Source organism: Lepidochelys kempii, chromosome 7 (assembly GCF_965140285.1).
Source record: "Lepidochelys kempii isolate rLepKem1 chromosome 7, rLepKem1.hap1, whole genome shotgun sequence".
Lineage (NCBI taxonomy): Eukaryota > Metazoa > Chordata > Testudines > Cheloniidae > Lepidochelys > Lepidochelys kempii.
The window spans coordinates 124,017,852-124,035,506 of record NC_136386.1 but is presented as its reverse complement, the minus strand read 5'-3'; the positions used below and the strand labels follow the sequence as shown (position 1 = coordinate 124,035,506).

The window sequence follows — 17,655 nt, the reverse complement described above, 5'->3', positions numbered from 1 at the left end:
CAGTTCCAGCAATCCCAGCTCCTGGGAGTTCAGCAGCAGCACCTGGGCCAGAGGCTTGGCTAGGTGAACTTCTGTGGGCAAGGCCGGAAATCAAGGCTCTTTACAGGTACTTGTCTCAGGAATGCCTCGGAAGCTGCTGTGACACTGATGCAGGGCAGCTGTCTTCAGCCCAAAGTACTGATTGTGGGAGACTGCAGCGTTCCCCATGAGGCTTAGTTACCTTGGAAACCTGTTTTAACGGGATCTTGGCTCCAGCGAAAAGCCCATCTCTACCTGCTCTTTCTTTGTTCCCAGAAAAATAGTTGCCTGGAGTCCTCCCAGGGCTGAATGCCTGTGGAATGAAGGCCCTGACCACAGTTTGATTCAGAGGATGAGCTGTAGTGGGGATGGTGCTTCGTGGCTGAATTCCAAGTGCATTAATGCTACTGTGTAGTGGAATGTGCTCCGGGAGGCTGGGGTCGCAGTTACCCTCCCTTTGGGCTGGGATAGGCTCTCTGCTGATCTCGGTGAACTTCTGGCATTGGGAGCAGAGCTTTCAGGGCTTTATTCAGGCTCCATTCAGACCACTGTTCTGTCTTCACGTCTGTCGCTCACTCCTTTTTCTGCATGCTTGAGTCTCTGGAAACCCAAAGAAATGGACAATTTCCCCCATATCTTGTTGCTTCCCCACTAAATTTTCTGTCCCGTAGCTATTTCCACTTCGGGGCCGGCAGTTCTGCCTCATCTGAAAGCTAGTTTTCCTGTTCTGTACAGCACCCTCCCAAATTGGGGCTGGTTTGCTCCTGCATCCTTGAGAAGGGACTTAAGAATTGGTGTGTGTAACACGTACAAGTGAGGACTAGGGTGGAGGGCAGTGGTGGGTAAATACTGTCCAAGGATTAATTGGTCCCTTCGTGCTGTATTGCCCAAAGGCTGAGGCAAATATTGGACACTCGCAGGAGCTATGTTAACGCATGGACAACTTCCCCCCACTGCTCCTGCCTTCCAAGTGGGCCATGGTCTCGCCTTGACTCTGTTACACGCGGGTGGGTGATGACTTTGAGTGAGTCTCCCTGAGACCTTGCTGGAGTTTCCAGGGTGGGTTTCTCACCAGCCATCTTTCTCCAGCACCCATTGCTGTTCCGGCTAGCCTGCTTCTGCTGCCCTCATTTAGCTGGTGCCTGCCTTACTGCTGCTGTTGCCTGGCTGAGCTAGGTCACGGGCTGCAGCATGTGCTGGGTGGCCGCAGTGCTGCAAGCTGGGATGCTGGCTTTGAAAAAGATTAATCAGATCCAAGTTGTACCTGTAAAACCGAGGGCACAGCCTGACATGAAGCTGTTAGCTCCAGGTACTAATCAGTGAATAATAAACAGCCTTTTAAAGTCTGCCTTTACAGCTGCCTAACTTACATGTCTTGTCCACCTAATTTGGCTGTCTTAAAGTCCCAGAACCCCATTTCTGGCGGCTGATTTCAGAGTAGAGCACGGGTTTAGAATCTCATGTAGGCAGACCCACAAACCGGGCTTTGGTTCCCAACCGTATCCCACGTGGAGGGGAGGGGAAATCTTTGAAAATCACTCTGACACTAATAATTACCAACAGTACCGATGGTCTGCTTCCATTGTTGCGAATGTTCAGCATGCAGTGATGCTTTGTAAATTGGACACGCTTAAAGCCCTCTAATTAGATTACCTGAGTTCAAATGAAAGGGCTAACGATCTTTCCCTAGTGTTGGATGAGCCTTTATTGATTTATTTGTATTCAGGTGACGAATCTGAGCTGGGTCTATCGTTTTCTCTGCACAGCCGTAGATAACTAGCACAATAAAGTACCAGATCCTTACTAGTGCCGTCACACCACCGGAGAGGAGCCGTGCCGCGTGTTCTGCTGCCTCGTGTCGTCAACACAAGTGACAGCAGAGTTCTAATTGCACAACCTCATGTTGATGATGTATGGAGCAGAAAGGGGGTGGCTGGATTCTCCAGGTTCCAGGCATAGCTTGAGGTGTTGACAGGTAGAAAAACCTCATTGTCAAGTAACTCCACTTGAAACTGACAGATTTGATCTGGAAGTTGGTGAAGGAGAATAAACCTGGGATGATGCCAATTTCCACAGTCGTTTATCAGACCAGAATAGCATTTTCACTTGTAAAGCCGTCAGTAAGTTTGAGTGCTTCCTGATCACTGGGCCAGTGGTTAGGATGGTGAAAATGCACTTGTGTTTAAATGGCTTCTTGAAAAAGCTTTGATTACTTTTATTCTTTCCCTTAGCTCTGATCAACTTGCTGAAATTCCTCATGTCCAACGAGACTGTGCTGTTGGCAAAACACAACATCTTCACCTTGGCGCTCATGGTGAGTGTAGAGAAACCGGGTTCACATTGAATGACACGGAGGAGAGGGTTCCATGTTGGGTTGGGGCTGGCCTGCTGAACAGGTATTTAAGCTGTGCAGAGATCAACGTACAGCTCTCCAGCTTGGGAACCTATCCATGCTAAGGAAACATAGGGGAACCCCAAAGACAACACTTGTTGGGATGAGGGGTGTGGGCAGAAGGATGCCTGGGATAACTCGTACCAGGGACCTTAGAGGTCCTCCTGTTGGGGGCCAGGGCAGTGGTTTGCCAGACAGCTGTGCTCTGGGGGAACTGAAGGGAGATAGAAAAGCAGGAGAAGGGAGATATTAGTCTTGCATACCCAGATGGGGTGGAAGTCCAGTGGTGTAGACAAGATTGAGTTGTCTCCCTGCCTTTGCCAGCCTGGGTGAAGTGTGTTTTGTGGGAGAAATCAGGAAAAGCCAGCTTGGGATGGGAGACCCTGAAACTGGAAAGAGAAGGCTAACCAAACAAGGAAGTGGGGGTGTTGTCTTAATTTCCCATAGAAAATTACTGCCCAGCTAGCCGATTGGCCTGTGTCTGACAGTAGCCAACAGCAGATGCTTCCAAGGGAGGTCCAAGAAACCCCTTAATGGATTGGCAGTTATGTAATAAGTTTGCTCTTAAGGGAAGTTCCTTTCTCATCCCAGGTAGTTGGTGGCTGGTTTATTCCCTGGAGCAGGCAGAGCTGTAGATAACTGGACTCTACAAGCTAATGCTCAGAATTGGTTAGCTCAGTTTTCTGGGTCGTGGTAATGGTGGGCATGCTGTAGCCTCCCCACCCCGTAAAGCATCAGAAATCTGCCTGTCTTAAGGTTTTATCCTGCTGCCCATCGCTGTTGGGTCTGAGCACATTCCACATAAGAAATGACAGAGCAAGAGGGTGGCGTTTGGATTACTCTTTGATGGGCTAAAAGAATATTGTCCAGTGTACTATGGGCTTATTGCTCTGAAGGTTTTAAACACATCTGGGTCTGATTGGCGTCTATTGTAAATTAGATTTTGTGTAATGATCCCCTATTGTAATTTTAATTTTTTTTGTAGGTAGTGAACTTGTTCAACATGTTCATCACCTACGGAGACACCTTCCTCCCAACGCCCAGCAGCTACGATGAGCTGTACTACGAGATCATCCGTATGCACCAGAATTTCGATAACCTCTACTCCATGGGTGAGTGAGTGGCCTCTTTGAGATACTGTTGATAAAAACAAGCAGGAAATAAGCTGTGTGTGATATTCGTGGTGGTGCATGTTTGGGGTATGTGAATATAAACATTTCTGTATTTGCATAGATACCCAGTAAATTAGGACTTGAGAAAGGGATAAATCTGTGAAAAGAATAAACTTTTTCTTTTCCAAAAGGACAAAGTAAATTTCATTGGCTCTTTACCAATGGAACAGGCCTGTTAAAGTGATCCAGTATGGGTGTACAAGAGGGCACCTGTCTAACAAGCATCTGTTGTTAATGCAAATATGAATTTGCCCATGTGACTAAATATGTGATATTGAAATGTCATCAGAAACACCTGAACCCTCATGTAGAGTTAACCAGCCTATAATTTGTCTCTGCCAAGCCATGTTGAGCTCCCAGCTGGGAAAACATGCCTTCGTCTGAGGTTGGAGAGCAAACACAAGCTGCAGAACCAATCAGCACAGGGAAATGGGCATTGTAAACAAAAGGGGTGAAAAGCATTTGAGAAATGCATGACAAGAAACCTGCTGCCTTGGACAAATCACACACTGCGCTCCTGCGGCACGAGAACAAAACCAGAGAGCAGCCCCCACAAACCCACGGGCAGCGAGGAGGAAGTCACTGGACAGAAGAATGTGCACACTGGCAAAGCAAGGAGAAGCCATCCTTCAAAGAGAGAGGAGTGCATTGGAATACCACCCAGTGAACCCGGCAGGGAAGCGAAGAACAAAGGAGAGAAGCAAAAAACATGTGGAGGCATAATCAAGCAGTATACAAATGAGCCTGCATTCAAGAACAACCGCAGCAGGGCTGGTTTAATGCTGCATGCTGGAATCTGCGGATAAAGGGATGTCTGTGTACTCTTTGTCTGCCCCTCTCCTGAAGGGCATATCCCCCCGGTCCCTCGCATTCCCAGTGTGAACATGTAACTGCCATTGTAAATAATGGGAGTAACACAAGCACATAACAGGGGTTAGAAGGCCTGTAAGAGAGAGCCAGCCAGCCACAGTGCACTACAGACAAGATGCAGAGAAGCACCCCCATTAAAATAAAGATCATTAGCTGTTTCTTACGCTGCAATTGAACTGAGTCTCTGCAGAATAAATGACAGAAATACATTAGAACTGGAAAAAGTGTGGAAAGGGCAACAAAAATGATGAGGTGAATGGAACGGCTTTCGTGTGAGGAGAGATTAGTAAGAATGGGACTGTTTAGCTTGGCAAAGAGACGACTAAGGGGGGGATATGACGGAGGGCTATAAAACCATGACTGGTATGGAGACAGTGAATAAAGAAGTGTTATTTGCCCCTTTCCATAACACAAGAACCAGGGGTCACCAAACGAAATTAATAGGCAGCAGGTTTAAAACAAACAGAAGGAAATGCTTCTTCATACAACGCATGGTCAACCTGTGGAACTCCTGGCCAGGAGAAGTTGTGAAGGTTAAAAATATAAGTGGGTTAAAAAAAGAACTAGCTAAGTTCCTGGAGGATAGGTCCATCAATGGCTGTTAGCCAAGATGGGCAGGGAGACAACCCCATGCTCTGGGTGTCCCTAAACCTCTGACTGCCAGAAGCTAGGACTGGAGGACAGGAAATGGATCGCTCAATAAATTCCCCTGCTTTGTTCATTCCCTCTGGGGCACCTGGCACCGGCTGCTGTCAGAGGCAGGATACTGGGCTAGATGGACCATTGGTCTGACTGAGTCTGGCCGTTCTTATGTTCTTCTGTTTTTATCCCTCTGTTGTAAATTACCTGTTTTTTGTCACCCATGCAATTGTGGATAAATTGGAGAGAGTCCAGCGAAGGGCAACAAAAATGATTAGGGGACTGGAACACATGACTTATGAGGAGAGGCTGAGGGAACTGGGATTGTTTAGCCTGCAGAAGAGAAGAATGAGGGGGGATTTGATAGCTGCTTTCAACTACCTGAAAGGGGGTTCCAAAGAGGATGGCTCTAGGCTGTTCTCAATGGTAGCAGATGACAGAACGAGGAGTAATGGTCTCAAGTTGCAGTGGGGAAGGTTTCGATTGGATATTAGGAAAAACTTTTTCACTAAGAGGGTGGTGAAACACTGGAATGCGTTACCTAGGGAGGTGGTAGAATCTCCTTCCTTAGAGGTTTTTAAGGTCAGGCTTGACAAAGCCCTGGCTGGGATGATTTAACTGGGAATTGGTCCTGCTTTGAGCAGGGGGTTGGACTAGATGACCTTCTGGGGTCCCTTCCAACCCTGATATTCTATGATTCCATGATTCTATGATTCTACCAAAGAGTCAGTGGTGCTCACAAAGCAAATGCTGCTGCCCTTCCCTTTGGAGCCAATCACTGCCCAAGGAGCTAAGCTGGTAACGGGGACGTGTCTGCACTGGGCAGCAGGTGAAGCCAGAGAAAAGTGGAACGAAGGAATCCACGCTCATACTCTTTCGACTGGGCTGCAATAGGCATGTCTGACCTGCTGAAGCAATTCATTTCTCACATGAGTACGTTTTCCATTCCGCTCTGTGAAGCGAAACCCTGTGAATTCACACTACAGATGCCTGAGTGGAAACCGCTCTGAAGTGATTGCTGCCGGTGTTAGGAATGGGATACTTGCTCTCTGAGAAAACAGTGCTATGCTCAGAGCCGGCATCTTCTTGTCCTCTAGGAAACAGCAGGTGTCTGGGGCTCCTGGAAGCAAGGCGCTACAGCTGTGTCTGGCTAGGCATGCAAGGAGCTTTCCCCAGGCTTTGCCAATGTGCTCGCTCTGCACTTGCCCTTCTGCTGGGCCAGCTGTGAGTGGAGACTAATAATAGAGCTAAAGGACAGGGTCCAAATGGCCCAGTTCTTGTAAAGTTCATAGCACTAGATGTGAAAGAAAGCGAAGAATCAAATGCAGTAAAAATCTTAAATGAACCAAACTGTACCACAGAATCTCTATGGATAGTAATTCCATGCTCGGATAATAAGAATATAGCAGTAGGGATATTACTGACCACCTGGCCAGGATGGTGATAGTGACTGTGAAATGCTCAGGGAGATTAGAGAGGCCATTAAAATAAAAAACTCAATAATAATGAGGGATTTCAACTATCCCCATGTTGGCTGGGTACATGTCGCCTCAGGACGGGATGCAGAGATGAAGTTTCTTGACACCTTAAATGACTTCTTGGAGCAGCTGGTCCTGGAACCCATGAGAGGAGAGACAATTCTTGATTTAGTCCTAATTGGAGCATAGGATCAGGTTCAAGAGGTGAATATAGCTGGACTGCTTGGTAATAGTGACCATAATATAATTAAATTAAAATTCCTGTGGTGGGGAAAACCCCACAGTGGCCCAACACGGTAGCATTTAATTTCAGAAAGGGGAACTACACAAAAATGAGGAAGTTAGTTAAACAGAAATTAAAAAGTACAGCACCAAAAGTGAAATCCCTGCAAGCTGCATGGAAACTTTTTAAAGACAGCATAATAGAGGCTTAACTTAAATGTATACCCCAAATTAAAAAACATAGTAAGAGAACTAAAAAAGTGCCACCTTAGCTAAAGAACAAAGTAAATGAAGCAGTGAGAGGCAAAAAGGCCTCCTTTAAAAAGTGGAAGTTAAATCCTAGTGAGGAAAATAGAAAGGAGCATAAACTCTGGCAAGTGAAGTGTAAAATATAATTAGGAAGCCCAAAAAAGAATCTGAAGAACAGCTAGCCAAAGACTCAAAAAGTAATAGCAAAATTTTTTTTAAAATACATCAGAAGCAGGAAGCCTGCTAAACAACCCGTGGGGCCACTGGACGATCGAGATACTAAAGGAGCACTCAAGGACAATATGGCCATTGCGGAGAAACTAAATGAATTCTTTGCGTCGGTCTTCATGGTTGAGGATGTTACGGAGATTACCAAATCTGAGCCATTCTTTTTAGGTGACACATCTGAGGAACTGTCTCAGATTGAGGTGTCATTAGAGAAGGTTTTTGAACAAATTGATACACTGAACAGTAGTAAGTCACCAAGACCAGATGATAATCACCCAAGAGTTCTGAAGGAACTCAAATGTGAAATTGCAGGACTACTAACTATTTTCTGTGACCTATCATTTAAATTAGCTTCCGTACCAAATGACTGGAGGATAGGAATGTGACGCCAATTTCTAAAAAGGGCTCCAGAGGAGACCCCGGCAATTTCAGGCCAGTAAGACTCACTTCAGTACCAGGCAAACTGATCGAAACTATAGTAAAGAACAAAATTGTCAGACACATAGATGAACATAATTTTTTGGAGAATAGTCAACATGGTTTTTGTAAAGGGAAATCAATGCCTTACCAATCTACTAGAATTCTTTGAGGGGGTTAACAAGCATGTGGACAAGGGGAATCCAGTGAATATAGTGTATTTAGATTTCAGAAAGCCTTTGACAAGGGCCCTCACCAAAGGCTCTTAAGCAAAGTAAGCAGTCATGGGATAAGAGGGCAGGTCCTCTTGTGGATTGGTAACTGAATAAAAGATAGGAAACAAAGGGTAGGAATAAATGGTCAGTTTTCAGAATGGAGAGAGGTAAATAGTGGTCTGTATTGGTCCCAGTCCTAGTCAACATATTCAAAAATAATCTGGGAAAAGGGGTAAACAGTGAGGTGGCCAAATTTGCAGATGATACAAAACTACTCAAGATAGTTAAGTCCCAGGCAGACTGCGAAGAGCTACAAAAGGATATCTCAAACCTGGGTGACTAGGCAACAAAATGGCAGATGAAATTCAATGTTGATAAATGCAAAGTAATGCGCATTGGAAAACATAATCCCAACTGTACATATAAAATGATGGGGTCTAAATTAGCTGTTACCACTCAAGAAAGAGCTCTTGGAATCATTGTGGATAGTTCTCTGAAAACATCCACTCAGTGTGCAGCAGCAGACAAAAAAACAAACAGAATTCTGGGAATCGTTAAGAAAGGTATAGATAATAAGACAGACAATATCATATTGTCTCTGTATAAATCCATGGTAGTCCCACATCTCGAATACTGCCTGCAGATGTGGTTGCCCCATCTCAGAAAAGATATATTGGAATTGGAAAAGGTTCAGAAAAGGGCAACAAAAATGATTAGGGGTATGGAACGGCTGCCGTATGAGGAGAGATTAATAAGACTGGGACTTTTCAGCTTGGAAAAGAGACAGCTAAGGGGGGGATATGATTGAGGTCTATAAAATCATAACTGGTGTGGAGAAAGTAACTAAGGAAGTGTTATTTACTGCTTCCCATAAACACAAGAACTAGGGGTCACCCAATGACATTAATAGGCAGCCAGATTTAAAACAAACACAAGGAAGTATTTTTTCACACAACGCAGTCAACCTGCGGAACTCCTTGCCAGAGGATGTTGTGAAGGCCAAGATTATAACAGGATTCAAAAAAGAACTAGATAAATTCATGGAGGACAGGTCCATCAATGGTTATTAGCCAGGATGGGCAGGGATGGTGTCCCTAGCCTCCGTTTGCCAGAAGCTGGGAATGGGTAACGGGATGGATCACTTGATGATTCCCTGTTCTGTTCATTCCCTCTGGGGCACCTGGCATTGGCCAGTGTCGGCAGACAGGATACTGGGCTAGATGGACCATTGGTCTGACCCAGTCTGGCCGTTCTTATGTGTTTGTGCCCTGAATCTTCCTTTACCCAGGTCTGCAGAGCTGGTGAGCGCTGTACATTAACCCACCCTGCTCATGGATTCACAGGCTTTGCTGAAGTAGTACTGATGTTTATAGACAGCCCTAGTGAGGGCACTGTGCTCCGGGGGCAAGAAGCTGTGTCCATGTACAAGTACCAGGTACCCCTTTTCAGAAAATCCTCGCTCCAGGCGTGGAATCATAAATGGATTATTCCTTGACCGTATGAATTCACCCACAGTTCCAGCAGAGCACACTGCGTAAAGAAAACGCCCTTTGTTCTGGATTTCTTCACTGCTTTGTAACTGTGTTTGAGGTGTGGGTGCCGAGATGATGGGCCGCCTGGAAACACTCTGGACCTGAATAAATACCTTGGGCACTCTGTCAGCAGCACACTGGGCTTCCAGAGATGTTCTGCCCGGTCTGGAATGTTTTCAGATCTGCTCCCTGACTCTGTGAGGCAGAGGGGGCGTGCTGGTCTCTCTGGGGAGCAGGCTTCTCCCCTTACCGGTGTGTGATCCTTCTCTGTGAGGCTGGTTAACAGAGCCAAAGAAACTTTCTGCATGGGGATCGTCTGAAACTACGGGGCGAGGTCTAGAACGTTTGGAACCCTGAATAAATAGGAACTGGAGCTGAGGAGAAGGGGAGCAAATGTGGAGTAAGATCCCAGAGAAAGTGGCAAAAGCAGAGAGCAATGAATGAATCCACGACGTTCAGCTCTTGTTTCTGGAGGACGGGGATTTGGAGACACGGAGATAAAATCAGGTTGACAGGACTAGCTCCCCCTCACCCTGCTCCAGAAAAGGAGACTGCACTTTGGCCTATGCAGCTTTTTTATATTCCTAAAATCTCTGAAATGGCCTCAGAAGAGGCTGCGTATTATGGCCCGAGAGTGTGACCCCGTACTCAGGTTGTGCTAACCAGACCGGGGGCAGAGGGTGAGGTTCTGCTGGCCAAACTAAAACAGGTGCGCTCTCGAAGGCTGGTCTCGTTGTGACTCGGCCCTCCGGCTGCCGTTTTACCGGACGTTTCAGGTTAGAATGTGTTGCTCTGTTGTCGGTTCAGTGCCAGCAGTCTTAAGGATCTCTCTCCCTCTCTTTCAGTTCTACGGCTTTCGACCAATGCCGGTCAGTGGAAGGAGCCCGCCAGCAAGGTGACCCATGCGTTAGTCAATATCAGGTAAGGCGTGGGAATGAATAGCAGCGTTGGAGTTCTTGGGAGGTGTTCTGCGTGGCTCTGCCCTGTTTCAACACTTCCATGTTTGTTGCACAGAGTTTGTTTTGGAATTTGATTTGCTGTGTTAGGCTAAATTGCTGCCTTCAGCAAAGAGGGTGGAGGGCTCATGAAAGTGTGAACTACTTTTTATAATAATGCTGAGCTCTTCCGGGGGTTCTGTGCTGTCAAAGCACCTAATGAGTTGATCCTTATTGCGCCCCTTGCAGGCTGGCAGGGCGATTGTGGGTCAAATGGGCTTTCACTCTTGCTTGATTCCATTGCATTCATGAGTCTAAAATCGCTGCTTCTGAGTTGTCTGCTCGTGGTGTCAGTCTTGCCCACAGAGATCCTCTTTGCAGAGCCCATAGCAGAGGCTTTGAGCCCATTCCCAAGCCCCCTTTAAAACTGCAAGGAATTAAAAAAAAAATAAGGAAAAAAAATGTAAAAATGCTTATTTGAAGATGGTTTCAGTTGAACCTATTGAACTCTCCTGCCCCGGGGCCACAAATCAGTCACTAGTCAGTGGGGCTAGGGATTAACTGTCCCTATTGCCGTATTAGTCCACAGCTGTAGAGGCTTCCATCAGAGCTTCAAAGTTTCTTGCTCTGAAATCTCTAGTCTCAAGCCATTGCTGAAGACAGAACGCTGGGCTGGATGGCCCAGGGGTCTGACCCAGTTTGGTTGGAAGGTGGAGGGAGGGGAATTTAGTGTTTGACTTTAAAATTAATTTAAAATTAAAAACCCATGTCAGCTACCAAGGCTTGTGCCCACCTGCACCCCAGTCACTCCTTGGGTGTTGGATCCCTTTCTCCCACCTTTTGGTGTGTTTTTCTCATTGCCGATGGGGTGTTCCATGGGGCGGGCAGGCACTGGGAAGCACCAAGCACCATGTGGGCACCACCGTGTAAATAATCAGTGGCATTGGCCATATTTTCCAGAAGGGGAAACTGAGGCCCAAGTCCACACTAAACGTCAGGAGCAGAGTCCAAATTGGAAGTGCCCTGAGGCATGCTGCCTTCCTGGGAAGTAGAACGTAGCTCGGTGGAGCTGTCTAGGTTCTTTGCAATTCTTTCACAACAGACAACAGCGTGTACAAGGCAAACTCCCTCTGAGGGCACATTTCAAGGAAATACTTGTTTTATGTGTCTCTTAACCACCTTTACAGGTTTCGTCTGTAAGTTTCATTTCCTCACTTAGAGCTTCCAGAAGACTTACTTTGTTCCCATCTTTATTTTTCATAAACAGATCTGAAAATGAAACCTTTGTGGGCAGATAATACTCCCTAAATGAAGCCGCAGAGCAGATAGCATTTAAAGTGTCACAAGTGTCTGCCCTTGGAGTGCTCTGGAAGTGCAGAAGCCTCTCTAAACTGGGAAGGGAGTATTCACAGGTGGAAAGCATGTGGCTGCTCAGGTTTCTAGGCTTGATCTGTAGCCTGTAAACGAGCAGGTTCACTTTCCCGTCTGGGCACTCAGTCTCCCCAACACTTATTCATTAAAAGTGATCCTCTCAAGCAGCTGAAAAGATAAAAGCAAACAATTGGCAACGTGATTTCCTTCCCACTGCTGCCCTCGCCGGGGGCACCCAACAGCCGGCAGAGCGGGTGGACGGGGGAAACTGGCCCCATAGGCTCCTGTTTTAGCTTTGAGAGAGATTTTTGTTGTTGTTGCTCCGTGCATGCTGTTCTTCCACCCTCCCTTTCAGTTCAGATCCCTTCTGTGTCATGAATTGTAGTTCCCTGTGGGAGGCTGTCAGAGCCCCTCTTCCTGGGCAAAGGTTTTTGAGTAGGTCCTGGTGATGCCACTACAGTATCACTTAGAACCCTGGGATTTCTTTAATCCGTATTAGCCTGGTGGCCGGCCTGCGTGCAGCCCAGACTGCGCTTGGGGGAGTTGATCATCCAGCAGTTGACAAAGATTGTATCCATGCCGCTTCAACTTGAGCAAAGCTCGCGTGGACTTGCCTGCCGACCCTGGCTGGGCTGAAGTGGTGGGTTCTGTTGTGAAGCTGTGTTCTTCCGTCTTGCAGGCGGGGCTTCCATTTCTGTGGGCCGGACTTTCAAGACTATTGCACGTAAACCATCACCCTGTTTCCCATTTTAGTCTCTGTAATTTCTTCTCGCTGCTCTGTGCTGTCTGCTGGGGCCTGCAGCATCTGCTGGTCACACGTACTGTGTGAAAGGCGAGAAGGGCTGCGTTTCTCCCAAGGAAGGCAAGGCATTCTGATTTAGGCAGGTTGTTTATGCAGGTCTCAGTTGGTCAAAATGTGGGCACCCCTGCATCTTGGACTGGCATATCATGGAAGCTTTAGAAACTGGCTTTTACCCTTAATCCCAACCAGTGGCTTGGTGCCAGTGGGCCATTGTCTACTGTTGGCATGTTTTGTTCAAAGACTCTCAGCTTCCACCGTCAAGGACACGCATTATGAAAGATTTGGGTTGTTCTCTGCATACAAGCAGAGCTACGTTTTGGTCCTCATTGTGATGGCTGAAGTTAAATTACTCCCAGGATGGGAAGTTGGTGGTTGCCTAGGGATCAGTGATCATGACCTGATTGCTTTCAATAAAGGCAAATGGAGGACAGTCCCAGCCAATGATATACACACTTAGTACTTCAAAAGGGCTCATTTCCCAAAGATGAAGAAAATTATTAGTGAAATTGATTGGGAGGAAAAATGTAGACAGAAAAATATGAATGAAAAGTGGGAGTATTTTAACTGATTAGGTGGCCAAAAAGCAACAACACCACAATCAAGAAAGAGGACAACTTTGGCTAAAAGCCCATTCTTGTTCATTTGGGGGAGTGAAAGCAGAGATTAGAAATAAAAAAGCAATGTCAAACATGGGGAAAAAGGGGAAATAGATTGCAATCGATATAAATGAGGAGTCATGAAGTTTAGCAAATTGATAAGGTAAGCTAAAGACCAGGGAAACTCTATGGCTGGCAGAGCCAAGGGCAATAAGGAGGATTTTAAGTATATTCGGAATGAAAGAAATCCAAGTGGTGGTATAGACCCATTATCAGATGGAGATGGTAACATTGTTAAGAATGAAAAGGCAGAAATTTTTGAGATATTTCTATTCAGCGTTTGAAAAGGAGCAGGATGATGTATTGAAATCACACGAGGATGAGGAAGTACTTTCCAATCCATTAGTTACTGCGGAGAACAGTGGTGCTGGAACAGTTTTTATAATGGGGGTGCTGCAGATGGAAATCATGTATTTGGGTTGTTGCTACCACTTCAAGCCAACAGGTCTGGCAGCACCCCAGTTCCAGCACCTACGATGGAGAATGTTAAACAACATCTGCTAGAGATAAACATTTTGAAATCTGCAGGCCCAGATAACTTTCACCCGAGAGTCCTAAAAGAGTTGGCTGGGGAGATGTATGGCTTGCTGCTGTTAAATTTTAATAAATCTTGGAGTACAGGGGAAATACCAGAAGACTGGAAGAGCGCTAATGTTGTGCCCTATTCATGAACGGCAAGTGGGTTGACTAGGGTAAGTATAGACTGGTTAGCCTGGGCAAAATAACGGGAACGCCAATCCAGGATTCAATCACCAAAGAATTAAAGGCTAGGAATACAATTATTGCCAACAACGTGGTTTTTTGGAAAATAGTTCTTGCCAAGCAAACCTGATCTCATTCTCTGAGGTAAGTTTGGTTGATAAAGATAACTGCAGATGTAATATACTTCACTTCTGTAAGGGGTTTGACTTAGCATCACATAGAATCATAGAATATCAGGGTTGGAAGGGACCTCAGGAGGTCATCTAGTCCAACCCCCTGCTCAAAGCAGGACCAATCCCCAACTAAATCATCCGAGCCAGGGCTTTGTCAAGCCTGACCTTAAAAATATCCAAGGAAGGAGATTCCACCACCTCCCTAGGTAACGCATTCCAGTGCTTCACCACCCTCCTAATGAAAAAGTTTTTCCTAATGTCCAACCTAAACCTCCCCCACTGCAACTTGAGACCATTACTCCTTGTTCTGTCATCAGCTACCACTGAGAACAGTCTAGATCCATCCTCTTTGGAACTCCCTTTCAGGTAGTTGAAAGCAGCTATCAAATCCCCCCTCATTCTTCTCTTCTGCAAACTAAACAATCCCATGTTTGTCTCTCTTCATAAGTCATGTGTTCCAGTCCCCTAATCATTTTTGTAGCCCTCCGCTGGACGTTTTCCAATTACACATCCTTCTTGTAGTGTGTGGCCCAAAACTGGACACAGTACTCCAGATGAGGCCTCACCAATGTCGAATAGAGGGGAACGATCACATCCCTCGATCTTCTGGCAGTGCCCCTACGTATACGTCCCAAAATGCCATTGGCCTTCTTGGCAACAAGGGCACACTGTTGGCTCATATCCAGCTTCTCGTCCACTGTAACCCCTAGGTCCCTTTCTGCAGAACTGCTGCCAAGCCATTCAATCCCTAGTTTGTAGCGGTGCATGGGGTTCTTCTGCACTTGTCGTTGTTGAACCTCATCAGATTTCTTTTGGCCCAATCCTCTAATTCGTCTAGGTCCCTCTGTATCCTATCCCTACCCTCCAGCGTATCTACCACTCCTCCCAGTTTAGTGTCATCTGCAAACTTGCTGAGGGTGCAATCCACAGCATCCTCCAGATCATTTTTGAAGATATTGAACAAAACCGGCCCCAGGACCGACCCTTGGGGCACTCCACTTGATACCGGCTGCCAACTAGACATGGAGCCATTGATCACTACCCGTTGAGCCCGATAATCTAACCAGCTTTCTATCCACCTTATAGTCCATTCATCCAGCCCATACTTCCTTAACTTGTTGGCAAGAATACTGTGGGAGACCGTGCCAAAAGCTTTGCTAAAGTCAAGGAGCAACACGTCCACTGCTTTCCCCTCATCCACAGAGCCAGTTATCTCGTCATAGAAGGCACATGTCTTTCTGGTTAAAAAATAAGTGCCATGCAATGTCGATGAAGCATAGGTAAAAGGGATTAAGAACTGGCTAGGTGACAGAGAACACGAAACAATGGGTGTTGCTGAGAACAGCCCACCTTAATTGAGTCGTCTCATCACAGGTGGTATGGCAAGACCCATTGTTTCGTGTTCTCTGTGTATATTGTGGCAAAGTGCCAGCACTACTATGGTGGGTCCCGCGCTTTCTCTTCTTGGGGGGGGTGCAGGGCGCCATTTCTCGCCCCCCGATCTGGGGTATTAACTGTCTCACTAGTATCCCAGAGAAGGGGAGTGGAGAGGGAGGGACCCGGGCCCGCCCTCTACTTTGGGTCGCAGCCCAGGGGCCCTAGGGATAGCAGCAAACCACTTGAACTGTTGATTCCTTCCCCTGGGCTACTTCCCTCTCCATCCCTTCAGCTTGTGGGGCTTCCTGCCCTCTCTCTGCTTGGGCCAGGTTTCTCCCAACCCCTTGTGTCTGTGGAGTCCCTCTGCTCTGCACAAGCCGGGTTTCCCTTTACCCAGGGTCTTGGTCTTCTGGTCCGCCACAGCACTTCTCCAAACTCTTCTCTGCTCCCCTCCAAACTGCTGTCTGCTCCAGCACCAAAGCACTCTGCTTCAACTCCTCCAACTCCCTGATTGAAGCAGGGGGTTTTATCAGGTGACTGGCTTCAGGTGCTCTAATTAATCTATAGCAACCTCTCTTCCCTCTAGGGGGAATAAGGCTTTCATCATCCTGGGGCTTACATATCTCCCCTCCATCACCCTCCTGCTGCCCTCTGGCCATGCTGTATCACAATATATTTCTTCCTACTGTATTTTCCACTGCATGCAGCCGATGAGGTAAGCTGTAGCCCATGAAAGCTTATGCCCAAATCAATGTGTTCGTCTCTAAGGTGCCACAAGGACTCCTCGTTGTTTTTTTTACTGCTGTGCATGGGGTTGTTGGTGTCAGGCACAAATGGTTGAGTTGTGTTGATTTTCCAATATGTCACTGCTGCACTGATTGGCTGAAATAAGAAACCCCAGTAGCCAGTGGATGGAAAACTGACCTTCACACCTCTGAGGAAATAAGCAACTTTCAAGGCAAGTGATTTTTTTGAGGCTAATGAGCCCCTTTATGTTAACATCTTGCAGGTTTGCATTTAATGAGAATTTTATTATGGCCAAGTTCAAAGGGACTGAGATGGCTCACACAGAGGGAGAGGTGGCCGCTGAATCATTGTACTCTTTTAATAGACTTTCTCCTGATCAGTAATTTTCTCAAGGTGAATAAATAGATTAACACAATGATTAATAGATTGAACTTCCCCATTATCTGTAATGGGGAATGTCTCTACAGCTTGTAGCGAGGTGTAATAGATCTTTTGATTCATGTCTTAAGTGATTCTATTTGTCCTGGTAGAACCCATCTCAACTTGGAATGAGACTGGCTAGAGTCAGAAAGCCCAAGGAGCTGCCCTGGGTGGTACTTTTCCTTTGTGCAGAAGGCACCGCTGGTTCTGCGGCTGCTGTCTGCGCCCTCACAGGAGATATTTGTGGGGCAGCGGGTATGCGGAGCATCACTTGGGCATACAGAAGGGATACGCTGGCTGTCAATCTGTGTGAGCAGCCAGACTGTGTGTGGATAGCTTAGATTTAAGTTTGAGACTGTGATGCTGTTTGCATTGGTATAGCCCTATCTCCCAGCTCTCAAATGACAGCCCCTTGCCATCTTCCAGGTGCTCCACAGAATGAACTCAGGTGCCGGGGACTGGAGTGCTGGGAGAGGAAGTGGGTAATCTCTTCTCTTCTCTTCTCTCTGGGGGAATATGGAGTTTACTCACTTTTAGAGACAAAACTATTACAATAATTAAAGAACAATGTAATTGATAAGTTGGTCTGTGAGTGACTGCTAAAAACACATTTTACTGGCACATCTCATGTTTACCTCCAACGTCACCAGAGCCTAAACCCAATGAGGGCACATCTGCACCTCCTTAGTACCTGCCTTACCGCTGCCTGGCCTGCAACGCTGAAAAGGTCAGCTTACCCACCTCTTTTTTCACCACTCCACCACCGGAGGAGGGGCCGTACAGGGATTCCTTGGAAAGCTGCAGCCTGTCTGGTACGCTGCTGTGATACATGCCGTACAGCAAGGAGTCCAGTATCTCAAAGTGGGGTGAGACATGCTTGTGGTCTAGGAATATTGTAATGAATCGCTGTAGGGTTTACACAGGAGTCCTGGGAAGACACTGTGCTTCTATGCAGATCACAGGGAGCGCCACTCAGCTTGAGAGTGCAACGAAGGGTCCGTGGTGACCAGCAGATGAGTAAAGAGGGAGGACGAGCTTTG

At 46.7% G+C, this 17,655-nt stretch overlaps 1 protein-coding gene across 6 annotated transcripts in view; it reads left to right on the top strand.

Moving 5' to 3' along the window:
- Positions 1 to 17,655, top strand: part of ARMH3 (armadillo like helical domain containing 3) — a 187,588-nt gene that overhangs the window by 94,794 nt on the left and 75,139 nt on the right. For all 6 annotated transcript variants that reach the window (XR_013636111.1, XM_078853891.1, XM_078853892.1 and 3 more), the window contains 3 exons: positions 2,250 to 2,332; positions 3,396 to 3,522; positions 10,278 to 10,353. Coding sequence is in view for 5 of the 6 variants with exons in the window: in XM_078853891.1 (XP_078710017.1) it covers positions 2,250 to 2,332; positions 3,396 to 3,522; positions 10,278 to 10,353 (286 nt within the window). In the remaining variant the exon portion in view is untranslated. The remainder of the gene's footprint in view (positions 1 to 2,249; positions 2,333 to 3,395; positions 3,523 to 10,277; positions 10,354 to 17,655) is intronic.